This window comes from Triturus cristatus, chromosome 1_2, assembly GCF_964204655.1.
Source record: "Triturus cristatus chromosome 1_2, aTriCri1.1, whole genome shotgun sequence".
Classification (NCBI taxonomy): domain Eukaryota; kingdom Metazoa; phylum Chordata; class Amphibia; order Caudata; family Salamandridae; genus Triturus; species Triturus cristatus.
The window spans coordinates 548,706,360-548,724,644 of NC_140580.1; the positions used below are offsets into that span (position 1 = coordinate 548,706,360).

The 18,285-nt window shown below is 41.0% G+C and overlaps 1 protein-coding gene across 1 annotated transcript in view; it reads left to right on the forward strand.

Moving 5' to 3' along the window:
• The window catches only part of SLIT1 (slit guidance ligand 1), a 789,534-nt gene that overhangs the window by 72,997 nt on the left and 698,252 nt on the right, over positions 1 to 18,285 (forward strand). Inside the window, exon 2 of the mRNA XM_085606416.1 lies at positions 4,079 to 4,150. Within this exon, the coding sequence (XP_085462542.1) occupies positions 4,079 to 4,150 (72 nt within the window). The remainder of the gene's footprint in view (positions 1 to 4,078; positions 4,151 to 18,285) is intronic.

Consider the following 18,285-nt stretch of genomic DNA (forward strand, 5'->3'; position numbering starts at 1 on the left):
CGCAGCCATCCTGCATGGCGTTCATACTCCCCTAGTCAAGTGTTCTATACGTAGGTAAAAGAGTAATTGGTTAAAAAACAATACACAGAGAATCAAAATTAATGTTGAACGCAGGTTTGCATCATTATACTGTGCAGCTCATGCTTGAATTGGGCATGCTTAAATGCAATTCTGGCTTGAGGGAACACATGTCTTTTGTTTTCTGTTCACTGTCATTTAGTTTTTTGCCTGTTTGTAAAAAAGAAACTGAGTTACATTTTCTTTTCACTAACAATGCGAGAAGAGTGGTGTTTGTTTGAAAGAAACTATAAAGTAGTAAGTGAAACTGATATATGTAATAGAGACTTACTAACACGTAGGGCTGAGGAATTTCGTAGACTTGCTCTCTAAATGGAGTTTTTAAACTGTGTGAACATGCTCTCTTAGAACTCAGATTGGGTTCTGGGTTGTTTCTTCCTCATGCCTGATATTCCCTTGATTCTATTCAATCACATCTTGTCAGGGGTTCTGCACTGCAGCACATATGAAATCTAAATGATCACTGGTTCCCATTAGAAGTCTAACATTTTCATATTGAAAACCTTTGTTTAAGAACAGGGACTCTGAGGAAGATCAACCCACTTCATCCAGGCATATTGTCTGCGCATCGTACCTTATTGACAATTTTACTGAAATACTTGACAAATGTACAGTTACATTCCTTATCCTACCAATGTCTTCCCAACATACAATTATAGGTTTTGCAGCCTCTCTGCACATAAAAGCACAATATTCCACTATTTCAGTGCAAAAGTACTTCAAGTCTAGACATTAATAGTTGACATTTTTCGGTACCAACCATTGTGCCTTGATTTGGGGGTTCAGGTGGAACCCCTGATTAATGGTTGCAGAAGCTGGTGATGCAGTCTAAAACATTGAGTGGGATGGTAATTTTAATCAGGTATTTATTTACGCGATAACATACAAGTGAAGTGGGACACTAGAACAGACACTGAACTCAAAATAAGGCAGTAGGAGGAATATCTCATATTCGAGATAAAGCTTTTACCTCTTTTTACAATAGTTATGCATGTAGAATGTTCAGTGATAATTATATGTGTTTGTGCTTCTGTAGCCTATACTCATTTGAATATTTATTTTCTCTACTTCATGATGCACCCAGTTCATGCATCAGCTGCCAATGGTTGGCCTATTTTGGATTATGCATCGTTATTATGCTCATTAACCATTAAATATGGCAAGGATTTAGACCTTTTACTTTCTCATCTCAGCCGAACTAAAGCAACACAGTCTATCTTTGTATATGTTGGGTCGAATATTACATTATATTTTGTAAATGATAATATGTCCTAATGTGAAACTGTGCTGCAGGTCAAAAAAGAGATATGTAAGGCTGACATCATCATATGTCCGTAGTATCAATTTACCAAAAAGTGTGAACAATCATCAAGGTTTTTGATAGACTCTCATGTGCACACTGGACAGTAATCTGCTAGGCATCATGTGGCCATTTTAACAAATAAATGAACGAGTGAATAAAAAAATGATTGAATAGAAGAGAGCCATAGAGAGTATCTCTAATACGGAGGACATTGGCAACAATGCATATATAAACTGTACAAACATATTTCCACCATTCCACTTATTGGTAAGTCCTTAAGCCAACCAGTCATTTTAATTCACTTAAAGCGGTATTTCAACACTCTCTTAGTTTTGCTCTTCCTAAATCCTAAACGCCTTCTCTGAATCCCATTTGTTTTGGCCATGTTTGGAAGTCTTTCAGTGTTCCAAGATCCATAAAATGAGTACTATTGAGTTGGGTAAAAGTAGGTATCTGTTGTTCAGCACCAATAAGTCCTGTGGGGTGAATGTTCACTTTACAAATAAATGTTATGTTAATATTATTGCCTGTGAGATTGGCTTTGAGTCGAGTACTGCACTGTCATCATTTAACTCTAAAGGCACATGAGCACTATTTTTCAGGATTAGCATAGAAATCTCTTCTTCTAAGTAAGTGGGTGGGGAGAAGAGCACACTTAATGCCCGATTACGAGTCTGGCGGTCTGAGCACCAGCATACTTGCAATGCGCGATGATGGCTGTCCAGGCGCTGCCGCACCGGAGGTCCAACTTCCGACTGCTCCATTACGAGTTGGGCAGTCGGGCCACCCTGGGACTGCCGCCAGGGAAGCGCCGTCCCCTGGAGGTATTGCGGTGGTCAGAGGCTGTAATATACTTTGTGGAACCGCCGCGGTCCTGCCAAGCGTATTTCGAGTTTCCTCACCTCCCGTGGTGTCGTGGAGATTCCTCCTCCATGTAAATCGTGACAGAGAGGAAACAAAGGGGGCCCTGCAGGACCCCTGTGCCTTCTCCGCACACAGGAGGGCATAACTTTTGCCCCCCTGTGTTTATGCACACTAGTTCCTGCACGCCATGGACTTTCAAATCCATTCCATGCAGGAACCTTGTTGTGTGGTCCTATTGTGTTACCTTTTTCAAAAGTACTGCATCCTCCAAAGAGGCACCGCCACGGGACCACCACGCTGCCTGCCCCCCACTTTTAAATTGTAATCTGGTGGGTGGGTGGTGGCGAGTCTCTGCGATGCGGGGCACGGTGATGGCGTACCACCCACTCTCACACTGCCGAAACTCGCAATTGCCCCTTCAGAGTACTTTTATTTTATTTGCTTACCTTTACTGACCTTTTATTGTATTTCTCAAACCGTCATTCTATGGTTGACATAACGTATAATCTTGCTCATATTGTTATGTTTTTTGCTAAATGAGATTAAAGGCCTGTCAAAGATTCTCTGCTCCACCCTTGCTTTGTACATGGCATTTGCTGCTTACCAAGCAATGTTTTTTGTTCTTCGCTGCCGCCACATACAAATGGTAGTGGGCAGTGGAGGGTGGGTGTGCAGGAAGGAGAGCGCGGGGTGTAATAAAAAAGATAAAACGTACCTTAAGTTGCCAGCCACTTCCCCCGGGTGTTTCCTCTTCCATGTCCCAGCAGGCACTGGGGCTGCACCAGACTCCCTGTCCAGATCACCTAAAGCTCGTTAGAAAAACTCGTCACTCAGGCTTCGCTCAAGGTTTCAAATTGGAAAACGTAAATTAAAGGTGGAGTTTTTGAAGAATCAATATTGTTGTGTTGCATGGGCTGGCGTGAGATCTTTTTAATGAGAAATGCCAACCATATGAGGAAAATCATGACAAGTATTAATTCCACCTATCGGAGCCCACAGTCAATGGTTTTGTATATGACAGCAAAGAATTCTGTGTACTTTGCTTGTAAATACTAATGCAATGTTATGTTAAGAAATGAGCATTTGTGTAGTACTCACAACCATTATTAGCACATCATAGTGCATTCTGTATGTGAGCCACCTTTTGTGAAAATCTGGAACTACCATCAAATGTTTATGTCGGTGGTTTGCTGGTGTTAACCTGTGTGTGATTAGTAGTGGGTTATTGTCATCACTTACCTCCAATAACGATCTGGTCTAGCCAGATATTTACAGGATGCTTAATTTTACCTGCCCAACATCAACATAATTCTTGTTTGCCAATAAAGCCATGCTCTATGGATAATCAATTAGGACTCAGAATGGAGACGTTGATTGCTTAGTGGTCAGGACCCTCGACTCAGAAACAATTGATGGGCTTAAGAAGTAAATGATTGTGAATCAGATGAACGACTACACTGTCAATTGTCTAATACCCAAGAAAATTGATCAGATCAAAAACAGTGAAAGTGAAAACATCAGACTTCTCTAAACATCCATTATAAAGATAGAGAGTAGCTGTGAGCTAATGTGCAGAGCATTATGCAAGAGAATTTTGGAAGTAGTTCTTGTGCATTTCAGTTGATGAATTCCTCATTTGTGAAGCCAGAATACAAGAACATTATTGAACCTGTATGCTTTAGATAAATATAATGCAAGTTTTCCTCCTTCGCTCTTCAGTGCATGTTATCACACATTAGACACCAACCACTTGACCAAAAACCCATGTGTTTCTGGATGTTTATAAATGTATATCATGATTTTAATGCAGCGTTCTTCTGTTTAAATCTATAGGGAATTGAACGGAAACAACATCACACGAATCAATAAGAATGACTTTTCTGGACTGAAGCAGATGCGAGTTCTGTAAGTACTTTTTTGCTTCGTTTTTTTTCAATGCTGGCATTTGTACTGGATACAGAAACTGATGTGCTGTGAAGAATTAAGAAATTCTACAGATGATGTTCTTACTTCGGATAAAACTAGAGTTAAAAATGGCTATTTTCACTACAAAGTTATTTTCCTCTAGTTTACCTTAGACCCCGTCATGTGCACCATATGTTCCATCCCCACCTTGGTATTGGGACTTGAGGTGTGCAAAATTGCTCTGTTAGCTTTTGTGTAATTAAATGAAATGTTTTGTAAAATTATGCATAAATTAGCAAAATGCAAAACTGGTATTTGCTGCTGTATTTTAGGATGAAATGCATTCTCGCGTGGACATGAGGATCCATTTCGAACTAAAAAGTAGTGCAAAGAAGCAAAAGCACTGCAAACAAAAGCTGCTTGTGCTCTGTAATTCGCGTTGTTCCCGTTTGATCAATGATTTACTGTAAACATTGTGTAATTATGCAATGCGGCTAAAGTAACTTTCACCACAGCCTGGGACCTAAGTTACATAAGAAGTGTTCCTAGACACCATAGGAGTTCCCTGAATCATCTCAAGGATAGGCCATACATTTTAAACTAATTTTTGTTATTTGTTCACTAGAGCAAATTTGGAGATGCCTCGGGCATTTTAAGTGATCTTGTTGTTCCTTCGGGATGCACACGAGCACATTTAATTTAGTATGAAGCTATTGGCAGTACCCTGGAAATCTTCAAATTCACTCAAGTGTTAGTCTGGCCACAGAGGTCTGTTTTGTCTGAAGATTCGCAGGCCATCCCCACGGTTATTCTGGACCACAGCTGGGTAAATTTTGCTCCAAAGATGTATGTCATTATATTAACATCTTGTTTTAAACTTTGCTATATTTCTGTATTTATTACCAGTTGTGCACTATGCATATCAATAAACATAAACCTCTAGTCCTGAGAAAAATTGAAGATTGAATTGACCATTCCAAGCTTTGTGCTGTTGACTCTCAGGTAGTGTGCAGTGTTCATGTTGTGTTTTTGCTTATTGAACTCAGATGCAAATCAGTTCAACAGTACTGGGCTTTGGCACCAATGAGTCTTCATTGGCTTTGACACTCGTGTCCGAGCTTATGGACCAAAGCTTAAACAAGTTGTGGTGCATTGTGTAACTCCAGGGAGACCTCAACACACTTAGTGCTTATGATCACAAAGACCATTTCTGTACGCTTGCAATCACTAGAATATGAGGTAGACATGCACATCATTCCATCTGCTGTCTACTAATCTGTGACCGTGAGCACCATGGTAACTGATCTGGCTGCTGTCTTATGCCAGGGGTGCAGCCTCTGACTCTTTTTATTTTATTTGCAGCACCATCAGTTAAATACATACAAATATATAAATACATAGATACATTAGGAAATGCAACCAAGAATAAATATGTTATAAAGAGAGATTTAGAATTTTATATCTCACTGTAAAAAAACTGCAATTAAATCTCTCGATATTCACGGGGTTGCCAACAGTTCATATTGATTCTCAACCAACATTGCTATCGTTTTTCCAGTTGCAGATCAGGACCCAAATATATTTTCCTACTTTTTTGCCCTCAGTGCCTGTCATATATTCCCTTTTCAAGATTGAAAATAAATAAAAGCTGTGCAAGCCATTGTCGAAAGGCGGGGGAGCCGGATCCAACCAAGCAGAGGAAATGCAGATTCTTACCACAGCCATAGCCAGGAAAACAAAGTATTGATGAGCCCCTGGCATTCCTTCAATAGTGACCCCCAGCAACATTAGCTCAGCTGTGAGTGCGAGCTAAAAAGGTTTCTAAATCCTTCTTCAGGGTTTCTAAGATCGGACTGGTAGAGAAGGTGTGAATAATATCAGCATCTGTACTACAGCAATGAGAGCAGAGGAACCCTGATAAGCCTCCCCATTCAGCAATCTTGGCCGGTGTGTAATAAAGAGAAAAGATTGTTTTATAGTGTTGCGCTTGTGGCCTAGCCAAACAAAAAATGGAGTGACCAAGTTTTAGCAAGTCTAGAAACCTTACACTATCTCTACCTTGTTTTTGTTTCCATTCTCACATTGCCTCTTTAAATCATCAGGCTTCAGCTGGCTTAGCCCTCTATAGATTTGGCTGCATCCCTGGCGATCCCTTATGGCCTCAATTATAGGTTCTAGACTTAATGCTCTTAAAACTCCCCCCCCCTTTCTTTATGACTAGAAAACTCTGCACCTCTAAATATTTAAAGAAGTCTTTCCGATCAACCCTAAAAGAGAACTTAATTTTCTCAAATGGCATTATTCCACTTGGGTCAAGGAGATCCCCAATCTTCCCCACTCCAAGGTTCTCCCAGTGCTACATTACACCATCATGGAATATTTCTGAAAAAGCTGGGTTCCTAAAGATCGGAGTATAAAAACTCTTCCTCCCTAACCCTAGCTTCTTCCTTACGGCCATCCTTACACGGGATGCCGCCCAGAGGGTTTTGAATCTAACCTTCTTGTAATAGCTGGGTTCATTATATTTCAAAAGCCAATTATGAGCCTCGTTTCCTAGAAGTAATTCATATATATTGGGGGGACAATCGTTACTCTATTGATCCATGACCTTCCCCCTGAGTAAGCCCAGCATAAACTGAAGTGTTGCAGCCCAATAATACATTCTTAAATCCGGGACAACCCACCCCCCTCTCTCCCTAGAGAGTGTCATAAATCTCAGGGCCCTCCTGGTCTTCCAGTGTGCCCATATGAATTGGTTAACCGTCTTTTCCATCCCCTTAAAACAACGCTTTTCAGTCACCAGGGGTATTGCTCTGAAGAAGTAAAGAATTTTTGGAAGAAACATCATTTTAATACTATTACACCGACCCGCAATTGAGAGATGCAAATTGCTCATACTGTTGAAATCTTTTTTTCTTTTCTGAATAACTGGGGTAAGGTTAGCTCCACAAATTGTTCCAGCTCTGATGTTATATTCACGCCTAGATAGACCGTGGAATGCGTCACCCGGGAATCGAGCAGATGAACCATGCTATTTATTACAATTTGCGTTTACTGATTAAGCGAATAGCCAGACAGTTTCCTGAAGTCCCCGGCCTCTTTCTCTATTTCTGTCAAGGCCGCATGTTGGTCAAGTGGGAGATTTAGATTTGTTTTCTTCTTCTTTGGCCATTTATTGTTGTGTTGAAAAAGTGTGAACTATATATAATAATTTATAATGTATAATAATATATATAATATAATAATTTATTTAATTTGTGATTAATACTGCATGTACAAGCAATCTGAATGATATATTCTTATTAAATATACTTATACCTGATCTGATGTATGGTGTTCATATAATTAGCTGGGTCAAATATGGGGAATAATTATCCGAAGTAAAAGTTGAGATATTCCGCTTCATTTATAAGCTTGGGCAGGGTAGTTCGTTTGTATTTCATCAGTTGTGACTAGCGCAAGATCATCTGCATACCCCAAGGTTTCGGTATCAAATCCTTGAAACCGGATAGATTAAATTCTCGAGTTAGCATCGATTTTCCTAATCAGGGGGTCTATGTAAAATGCAAATATGAGAGGAGAACAAGGACAGCCCTCTCTTTTCCCCTTGTGATACGAATGAGTTCAGTTTGGCCTCCCATTAAATGAAGCCGGGCCAGGGGGGATCTATGCATTACCCGTATAACATCAATAAAGCCCTTACCTATTCCTACCCCCTCAAGAGAGGCCCTCAGATACTCCCAGGAAATTCGATCAAATGCCTTTTTGGCATTAAGCAGGATTAGTGCCATAGGGTCTCCGGATATTGAAGCAGCATCAAATAATGTGAAAACTCTACGGATGTGGTCAGTGGTTCCTCTGACTGGGATAAAGCTGTGCTGTCTGGGGGAAATCACCTTTCCTATAATAAGGCTTAATCGACTAGCTAACACCTTTGAAAAAATCTTAGGGCCAATGTTCATGAGCGTTATGGGTCTGTGAGACCCAGTCTCATTTGGAGGTTTCCCCTTCTTCAAAAAAATAATGATACTAGCTGTGCCCAAGATTCTGGCGAAGTCGCCCCCTGTGAGCCTGACACATTATGTTAATCAGATTTCCCCCAGAATTGAAAAACAAATGTATTAAATTCTAGCGGGTTCTGATCAGGACCAGCAGCTTTTCCAGTGGAAGATCTTTAAGTGCCCTTTGTATGTCTTCACTGGAGAATGGAGCATCGAGAAATTCCACATCTTCTTGGGAAAACTGCTTAGTTTGAATAGAGTCTAGATAACCCTTACTATATCTCTCCTCAGTACGCCCCACCTCTCCATATAGTTTCTCATAACATTTGCAGAATTTCTCTTGTATGTCAGTAGAGCCGGAGACTAGTATTCCCTTGTGATTTTTGATCTCAAGGATCTCCCCACGTACAGCCTTTTGTCTTGTCTCTATCACCAGCATATGCCCCACCTGTTCACCTTACTCATAGCAGTCTTGCCGCCAAGCCATATATTTTTCAGCTGCTCTTGTTATCAAAACTTCACCTATAGCTGCTTTTGCCAAGGCGAGTTTATGCAGAATTTTCTCTTTACATACCCCATTAGCCATGGCCCTGACAAGTTCCTCCTGAATGACTGCCAGTGTACTATATAATTCACTTAAATGTTGAGATTGCTTCTTATTAAGGTTCTGATGGCGGTCTGACTTTCGTCTGACCGCCATCGTTGCGGTAGTGGGGCCGGCCACCTATGAGGCGGCCTACCCACCTACCGCATTACAATGTGACCGCCACCGCAGGAGGAGTGACTTGTGGTCTACTCCAGAGGAATCATGTCCTGATATCTCCAAACAATCATTAACCTCTGCTCTAAAAGAATACCGACTGATGTGTACCAGTAGGGTGATTGAGACATCTAGCTTAACCTCCAGGTTTTTAGATGTTAAAATAGCTTATAAATTGGAGCCAGCTCTAGATCTCATTCAACCCTTCTTAGCCAAGAAACTCTTCCTTCAATTCCGACACGGGAAGCTCCCTCTTTATGCATTTACTAATAACTGGGCGGGGGCCAACAAATTATTATGTCCCGGGTGTAATGAGACAGATGAGACTGAGACCCATGTGATCTTTTTTTGTCCTGCATATAAGGCTGCTAGATCTAAATGGGTTTTTCAACTCTGCAGGAATTTGGGAATTAGAAATTTTAGAGAGGTTTTTAGGCTATTAAAGTATGATACACATCCGGTCCTTGTCGCTGCTATATCTAAATTTATTTTTGCTTTGTGGTGCAAGCGCAGATGTTTAGTGAAAAGTTAGGGTTGAGACTCGGATGGTGCTATTTTAATGGATCCTGTTACATTGATTTTAAAATGTTATTAATTGACGCTTATATTTTAAGCCTCCTATTTATTATGATGCTGTATTTTTAATCCTATTTTATTGTGCTTTTATGGCAGTAATTGCCGAAATAAAGTTTTTCTGACTGACTGACTGTTAATTCAATATGCATTAAAATTGACTATTAGCTGCACCCTTAGCCATTTTTATAACTTTGGAGGCCTGAAATAGTGTGAATTGTCAGAATTCTAAGAGCGTAGGGTTAGTAGTTGGCTTGCTACTGTCATTGACAGTGCTGGCGGGGGCAATGGGTGGTGCCAGCTGCAGTGCCCTCATGACGCAAATTAAGCACTGAGGGGAGGTCATAAGCTAACACAACTTTGTCATTATGGAGGTCCTTTTTCCATTTTACACTACACTGTGGATTGGCTTTCGACAAATTCTACACTACCACAACCCTCTACATTCTTGCTCACCCTTGAAAGACATAGGCAGAAGTTGCATTCATGTGGCATATATTGCTACAAAAAACAGAATTAGGACACGAGAAAATGCTCAGCTCATTCAAAAGACGTTTTCATAATAAAAACATGAAAATCTAGTATATTAAACAAGTGTGTAATACTCAATTTCTGAAAATATATATTGGAGTGAGGGGCCAAAATTATAGTTTATGTAGAAACTGTTCTGTGATAGAATTTTGAATTTGCATTTATTTATTGTGTTCTAGACCCACATGCAAAGCAGAGCTGCCTTTCACACAAGAAAAATGCATATTTGCATAAATTACAAAGTGACACCATAAACAATGTAAATATTAAGAACCAGGTATTACAATTGTCAGATAGACACACATTTAAAAGGACCAGTAATCACTTAATTAAAAATTTAAAAAGGTCTTAAAACCAATGGGTCTTTATATTGTTCCAAAAAGCATAACAGGCCTTGCCCCAGTTATATTACTTGTCGGCTCATCTAAGCGTTCTTCTTTAGCTAGCTCACTAATAGTGCTCATTCTTATGGAACTGTACAGAGGACAGTCTAATAAGGGTGTTTCAAGTCATCTGGGACACCACAGATGCAATTAGCAGAGACTGCAGTATTTCTCCTAATCTGAGTTTTGTTTAACAACAGACAACCACCAGCCATTGCAAAACGCCTCCGTTCTATGTGGTGTCAGCAAGGTTAGATACTGCTGTGCGTTCAGTGATGGATCAAACATACCTCTACGGACAGTATAGAAAAAATGTTGTAGTGCACCCAGTCTCTGTTCTTTTGCCACCAGCATGCAGTGTTTAATGATTGTAAAGTTTATTTATCTTGTTGAGATCATTTGAAGGTTATTCGGGGCCTGGGATAAGTTGAGCCTCTTTCTTTCTTTGAGCCAGGGAGTGATGAACAAGGATTTAGTGTTCAGCTTGCAGTGTTCGTCCTAAACCCAATCCCCAAGATGTTTTGACATGCTCTTACTCTTAGGCCAGTTTTCATCTGACCATCTGGCTTTTTGTTCTTTAGAGGTATAATCCATATCTGATTGCAGGACCGGGGATAAAATATTTGGGAGGTTAAGAATTGTTTTCCAGAATTTTCTTTCATAGCAACCTACGAGATTAACACTTTTGTTCAAACCCTTAGTTCTGTACTGTAAGCAATTTAACTTCCTACTTTTGGTGAAAAGACTCGGCAGGGCGATAAATTCTGCTCTCCCAGCTGAGTTTGCCCACTGCGCGTTATGCTTGTAATGAGGAGTTATGGCAAAACTCCACCAACTTCTGCATGGCGGAGCTTTTTATCGCATGTGGCTCACCAACGATAAGTTGGCATGCGCGAGTGAGCATTGGCTTCCCATACTGAGATTTCCTCAACGTGAGCAGTTGGGACCATTTGCGGTGAGAAAGCTGCCGCTCGAGAAGAAAATCTATGCGAGTGGCAACAGAGAAGCAGCGCCACATGGTGCCGTCCTTGCTGATTTTACAGCGCAGACCAAGCTCTTGGCACAATGAATCAGTGAGAGCAATGCAACATGCCAATTCTGCCCCCTCGTGGAACTTTGCGGTATCTCGTGGCGTTTTCATGTAACTCCGCAGAATTCGACAGAGCGAAACTACGTGAGATCCGCCCACCCCAAAAACAGACTTTGTCAATATGATTGGAGAAACGATTGCCATGTTTCCTTACTATTCTTGTACCGCCATGTTCTGAAGCCTCTGCTTTTGCGAGAGTAATTTGAATATATGAGGACCAATTTAGATTTTTGTTTATTTCTACCTTCAAATATTTAACGGATTCCACGTCTTCTAAAACTAAACCATTTATATAGAACATACATTTCTTCTTTTTGTTTGTTTTGATTATCATTTCCCCAGTGTTGACTTTTAATCGATTTATTTTACAGTATGTTTCCATGGCTATTAGTTGGGCTTCCAGACCAGTTGCTGTTTTGGCAATCAAGATTGCGTTGTCATGTAATAAAGTTGTAATTTTAAATTAATTTATCATGCAATCTCCTCGGTGGCTGTACTAACTGATCCATAGAGGTCATTATTGTACAAAGAGAACAAAAGCAGGGCCAAAATACACCATTGTTTAACTCCCTTCCTAGTATGGAACGTTTTACTGATTTTCCCTTGTTGGTGTAGTCGCACCTGCAAGGTAGTATTGGTGTATAACAGAACAAACTTTTCAATAACCTTCACAGAAAAGACACATGAATTGAAGAGTGCTATTTTTGTAGGGCATGGAGAAAATAAGAAGTCTGGCATAAACACAATTGCTTAGCTTTTTCTGAATGAAGATTTAAGAATTGATACTGGAGCTAGACACAAGCCAGGAGAAGACTTGAAGGGAAGAAGAGAATGATTGACTATAGCCTTATAGCCCTCCGTAGCTGGGCTATACCAGCCATTAAAGGCCCACTCCAGCGTAAAAGCAAAAGGCCAGGGCCTTTAACAAGGGAGTGGGACTTTAATGGCTGGTGTAGCCCAGCTACGGAGGGCTATAAGGCTATTAGAACATTCTGCCACTAGAGGGCAGAATGTTTTAACAAATAAAACAAAGGCCTCCCAGAATCCGAGGGGGTTTAAATCCCCTCGGGCTCCGAGAGGCCTTTGTAAAACAACATTGGAATGTTGCTTTGCAGGCTTTTACTTGTCCGTAGAAGCTCGGAGCACTCCATTGTATTCAATGGAGTGCTCCACAGTCCAATGTTCTAATACAAATTATATAGCAATGAGGCGTAATCAAATCCATGAGGTAATGGAAAGTTTTGAGATAGTGAGTGTTTAATTAAAGTAACATTGTTTAACTCAAAGCCAGAGGTCACGTCATCAAAGTACTATTTACTGGTCTTCCATGCACAAGGTCTTCACAAAAATATTTTGAGCAGAATTGTGGTGCAAACTCCCTGAGCAATGACAATCTGCATGGCATAACCTTCTCTCGATGTCACCAGACACCCAAGCTCCAAAAGAGTTTCCCTTACATTGGAACAGGAAACATAACAAGACCAATAAACACACACGACAGATCTGTGGAACAATATTGTATACAAATGTACATATACATTGGTGAAAGACAGACAATAGAGAATAATAAACCAAGTAATCACTCATAGGAGTACAAAGCCATACATGATTCACAGCCCCAGTGCAGGCAGCCCTACTTCGCACAGCACTTGTGGAATCTAAGACAAAAAAGGCTTAGTATTGCAAGTGAGCGCAGGCAGCATGCTTACCTCTCCAGATATGGACCCAGGAACAAGAGAGCTTCCACTGGCTTAGAGGCTAAGTTATACCCCAGAAGCCAACCCAGCTCCTTCAGTAATCTCTCCCTGTGGAAGTTTCCACACAATACCACCATGGAGTCCCAGTGGAGTAAGTGATGGGTTAAACATTTTGATTACTGTGCAGCAAGAATCTGTGAGTGTAACAATCACCTCTGCCAAGTACCACGGACCATGCTCACCAGAGAGTTGACCTCCCTACAACTGACCATGAGAAAAGGGGCCGGCCACCCCCACTTGCCTGGCCTTCTTTTTGTTACCTCATTAGAGAGGGGTTGGCAGCCCCAGATAAAGTGCTGGTTCAAACTCGGATCAGCCTCAGATAATTCCAGATACTGATTCACTCATGTGTGATGTATACACACACACACACACGCACATGCACAAACACACATACACACACACTGATTTCTTTACTGTGAAACCATAATTTACATCCAGAACTGAGTCTGAAGTTTTGGTTTTTACCATTGATGTAACACAATGGGTGTTTCTTAGCAAAAGTGTGCATATAGTCAGTTTCTTGTTGTACTATGAGTCTGGGGTGAAACACCATAATAAAGAGCTGTAGGCAAGGGATGCCCAGTGCAGGTGACAATGGGGTAATTTTCTTACCATCAAAGAAGTATATTCTCAAGATTACTCGTGAGTAAAAAAGACAAGATATTCTTGTTTGTGACATACCTACGTCCCGTTATTATTTTACTGCTACTAAGATTTCATTATGTATTTTGTTCATAGATCAGTGAAAGTCATATTTGATATCTCTTCTTAACAAATTTACATTTAAAACACTCTATAACCCTTGTGTTTTTGAGATGCCTGTAACCTTTGTTTGGAGACTGGGTTGCATTCCAGATTTTTCTTCAGGCAGATCATAAAAAGTTCTGGAAGATTTACAGATGATTGAAACAACATTCAGGAAGCATACTATCATAAATGGCATTTTGGTCATAAGAATGGCAGTGAAGTAAGAAACCCCCAGATTTGCTCATCTGTGTCCTAGTTGATGTCCAACAAACTTTCTAAGACGTTAACAGAAGAGGACCCAATCAATCAATCAATCAAAATACTGTATTTCGAATTTAGAATATAAATTCATAAAAAGTCACAAACGGCACAGATTTAAATATACATCCAAGATAAAAGAATCGAGTCCCATCGATATGTTTAACAATCCATATCCATTCGAGATTTCAAAGTGGATTTTAAAAAACAGACAATAAAATATGTACAGTCCATATATGTAAAAACATTAAAGCGGGTTTAACTTGAATAAAATTCATTTTCTTTAGAATTGGAATCAGGAAGGTTTTTCTTGGGACTGAATAAAAAGTGCAAAAAAACATAAAGTGTTCTAAATTTTGCGGCAATTGCCCGTTACAGTCACATACTGGTAACAACTGACCTCTAGTTCCCCCTTTTGGTCTAGCCAATAAAAAATGAAATGTGTTACATCTGAACCTGGTTAACAAAAATGTTTCATGTGAGGTAAGAGTGGACAGCAGATAGGGCTCAGCAGTGGGGGTCGTGATTAAGGGAATATAGGTCCGGACACTTGGTTTCATGAGCTCGATCCCCTCCCTTTCCTGCCTCCTATGATTCAGGAAAGCGATTTTAAATAATGGGATATCACTCTTAAGGATTTCTTCAGGATTGATAAATAAGGAATCCCTTCCCAGTAGGTCAAATCCCTTTTTAATATAATTAAACCAGGGGATTCGTGCCATGTTCTCTAATGCCAGGCAGTCCTTAAGTATAGCTCGGGTCAGGGGAATGTCCGGGTTAAGCCAGCACTGTAGCCAAAAGAGCATGGGGCGCAGTGATAATTGGTCGGCTATATAAGGTACTCCCAATTCTTCATGAGCCACCAGGTTCGGAGTACTTTGCGGGACACATAATAATCTTTTTAGAAACTTATTTTCCTCGACCTGTAAAGGTTTAGTTACACCGCGTCCCCACAGCTCACTACCATAGGTTGCTATGGCGACACTCTTGGCACTGTAGACCTGAAGCATGGCCCCCGTCGGTTTCTTCCCCAATTTTGAGGCAAAATTAAAGATTGCAGCATTTGCCCGGGCCATCTCTCCCTTTTTGGTTGTGTATCGCAACCTCCCACTTTAGCTTATCATTAAAAAGAACTCCTAGATATGAGAACACTTTGGTACTGGGAATTATGTCACCCCCTGTTTTAAACTGGAATGCCTTTCTGGTACACTTACCCAGTCTCATAGTGTAAGACTTGGTGCTATTAATCTTTAAATCTAGATTTTTCATACACTCGTAAAAAGAGTTTAACAGGGTTTGAAGCCCTAATTCTGTCCTAGCTATTAGTACAGCATCATCCGCGTATAGCAGAACGGGAACAACCCGTTTAGCTATACGCGGGAAATCTGCACCTGTCTCTATCAGGGTGCTCTCAAGATCGTTTATGTAAAAATTAAATAAAAAAGGAGCCATGACACAGCCCTGCCTTACACCTTTCTTGATTGGGAAATCATTCGTTACTTTCAGGTCCTTACTGTACCTAACATTTGCCCGGGTTAAAGAATGTAAATCCCGTAAGAAATATATCAACCCCCTATCTACCCCTCTCGCCTCCATGGACTGCCAAAGTTTAGATCTGTTGACACAATCAAACGCCGATGATAGGTCCATGAAGGCGAGATGTATTGAACCGGGGTACACCACGGTGTATTTGTTGAGCAGCAGATACAAATTGAGGCACTGGGTGGTGGTCGAACGCCCTTGATGAAAACCGTACTGACAGTCTGATCACAACTTATTATTGCCTGCCCAGTCCTTCAATCTGTTTAAAATAGCTCGCCCCATTACCTTCACAACCGAATCAATGAGTGATATCGGTCTATAGCAGCTAGTATCACTTCTGTTGCCCTTCTTAAATACGGGCACTATTGTTGACAATGCCCAAGAAGTCGGGCACCCTTCTATCGCTGCCGCATTAAAAACAGGGTGGAGGATAGATGCCCAGAAACTAGGGTCTGATTTAAACAGGTCTGGTGGAATCCCATCAGGGCCAGGAGCTTTGTTACTAGTCAAACCCGAGATTCCATCTAGGATCTCGGGTTGGGAAAAAGTTATGGCTGATATATCCCCGTGACTTAATAACACATTGCAGGACTCAGCCGGGCTATCAAACATTAGTTTAAAGTGATGAACCCAGTCCCCTTCTCCTATATGTGCCACCAGGCCATCTCCCCCCTCCTGGTGGAATAAGGGACCATTAACAGCTTTCCAGAACCTAGCGCTATCTTTCAAGGTACTGCTGTCTATTAGTTCTTCCCAGGCTTTGTCCTTTAACAGAGCCTTACGAGTTGCAAGGGCATTCCTATACTCCCTTCTCAGGGAACGCACTACAATCGGGTTTCTAGGGTTTTTGGCCAGTGCTTCTCTTAACCGTTTTGCTGCTTTGGTACAGTTGGTATCAAACCATTTGGGACCCAAGGTAATTCTATGTCCTGACTTTCCTGTCAGTAACTCACTTATTTTTCCGGACATGTTAGAGAATGCGTCCAGGACACTACTTGCAGTTGCTCCATCAGTAGTGCAGGAAACTATTTCTCCCGCGCAGTAGGCCTTTACATTGTTGTTAAAGACATCAGGTGATATATGAGACCACCTTAGCCTCCTCTTACCATCTGTGGTACTTAGTGAACCTGTTACTGGAGTATTGCAAGTAAGATCAGTCAACATACCACCGAGATAAACTGACAGCAGATTATGGTCACTATGTTCATTCGTTGTGATGGTAAATCCCCCTAAAAGGGGGGCTAGAGATGCCGAAATAAGAATGTAATCAATAAAGGTACCCCTCCCCTTGCCTTTGAACGTTGGAATCGGGAATATTGTAGCAGGGCTCATATAAGACATAGCCACCCCCATGTCGTTATCACTCAGCAGATTATTAAGTTCCTCTCCTTGCGTCGTGTGTTCAAAATGCAAGCCTGTCAAGCGCGGACAACCTAAGTTGGCTAGACAGGTGGTGATAGGGTTACCACAGGGGTGGATGTTAAAGTCCCCCATTATTATCAAGCTATGTAGTTTGTTGGCCATGTATTTTCTTATAAAATTAGCCAATATCTTGATATTACCACCTTCCTCTGGGGTAGTCGGGGAGTTATAAAAGTTTATTAAACCCCATTCACAGCCCCCCCTCCTTAATGTCATCGCCAAGATTCCTGGATGTGAATGTGGAATCATACGGGCCTCACATTTAATATCAAGTGAGATATAGATTACCAAACCTCCCTTAGGCCTGCCACTAGCCGAGGGGGAGGCCGGGACAGAAAAAACCTTATAACCATCCAAATAATAATTACAGTCCATAGCCCACGTTTCCTGTAAGCTAATAATCTTAAACTGTCTGACAAAAGCAAGCCAAAGTGGATCATTGCTTTTTCTGGCCAGCCCTGCGATGTTCCATGATAAAATATTATTACTAGGAATTGGCGAACTGTCTTTTACTACCTCTTTAATAAGGTCCTGTGAGGAGGTGTGTGGACTTGTTCCGCTTATTGTCTGAGGGCTTAGTCAGTCACACTCTTCTATGTCAGATAAAGGTAAGAATCTGTTTCTTAATTCAAGTCTTGGGATAAGATGAGCACTGACCATATCCCTGGAAGGGTGAGAACGGGGAGGGATTCGATGTTGGGGGTTCTGTTCCATAGTGTCCCTTGTATGTGTGTAAACTCTACGACCAGTATCAAACCTGTGCCTACGGGGCTCTTGAGTATAAAAATAGCCCAGGGGTAAAATAACTATGTTAGAGCTGGGTCCCAAATAACGCTTTTGGGTCTCCTGCAGTATCTTCTCAGTGGAACACGGGTTGTCAAAGTTTACAACAATATAATCACCTTGACACGATTTTGCCCTGTTGCCAATCCAGCTAACTCTACGAGCCATTAATATGTATCTAATAACATCGTGACCCATATATATATATTGTTGGTAAACCATTGGTTTAGTTTATTTTTAAGTTGATCAAAATCCTCTGTAGCCCCTTCCTTTAGTTGGGGAACA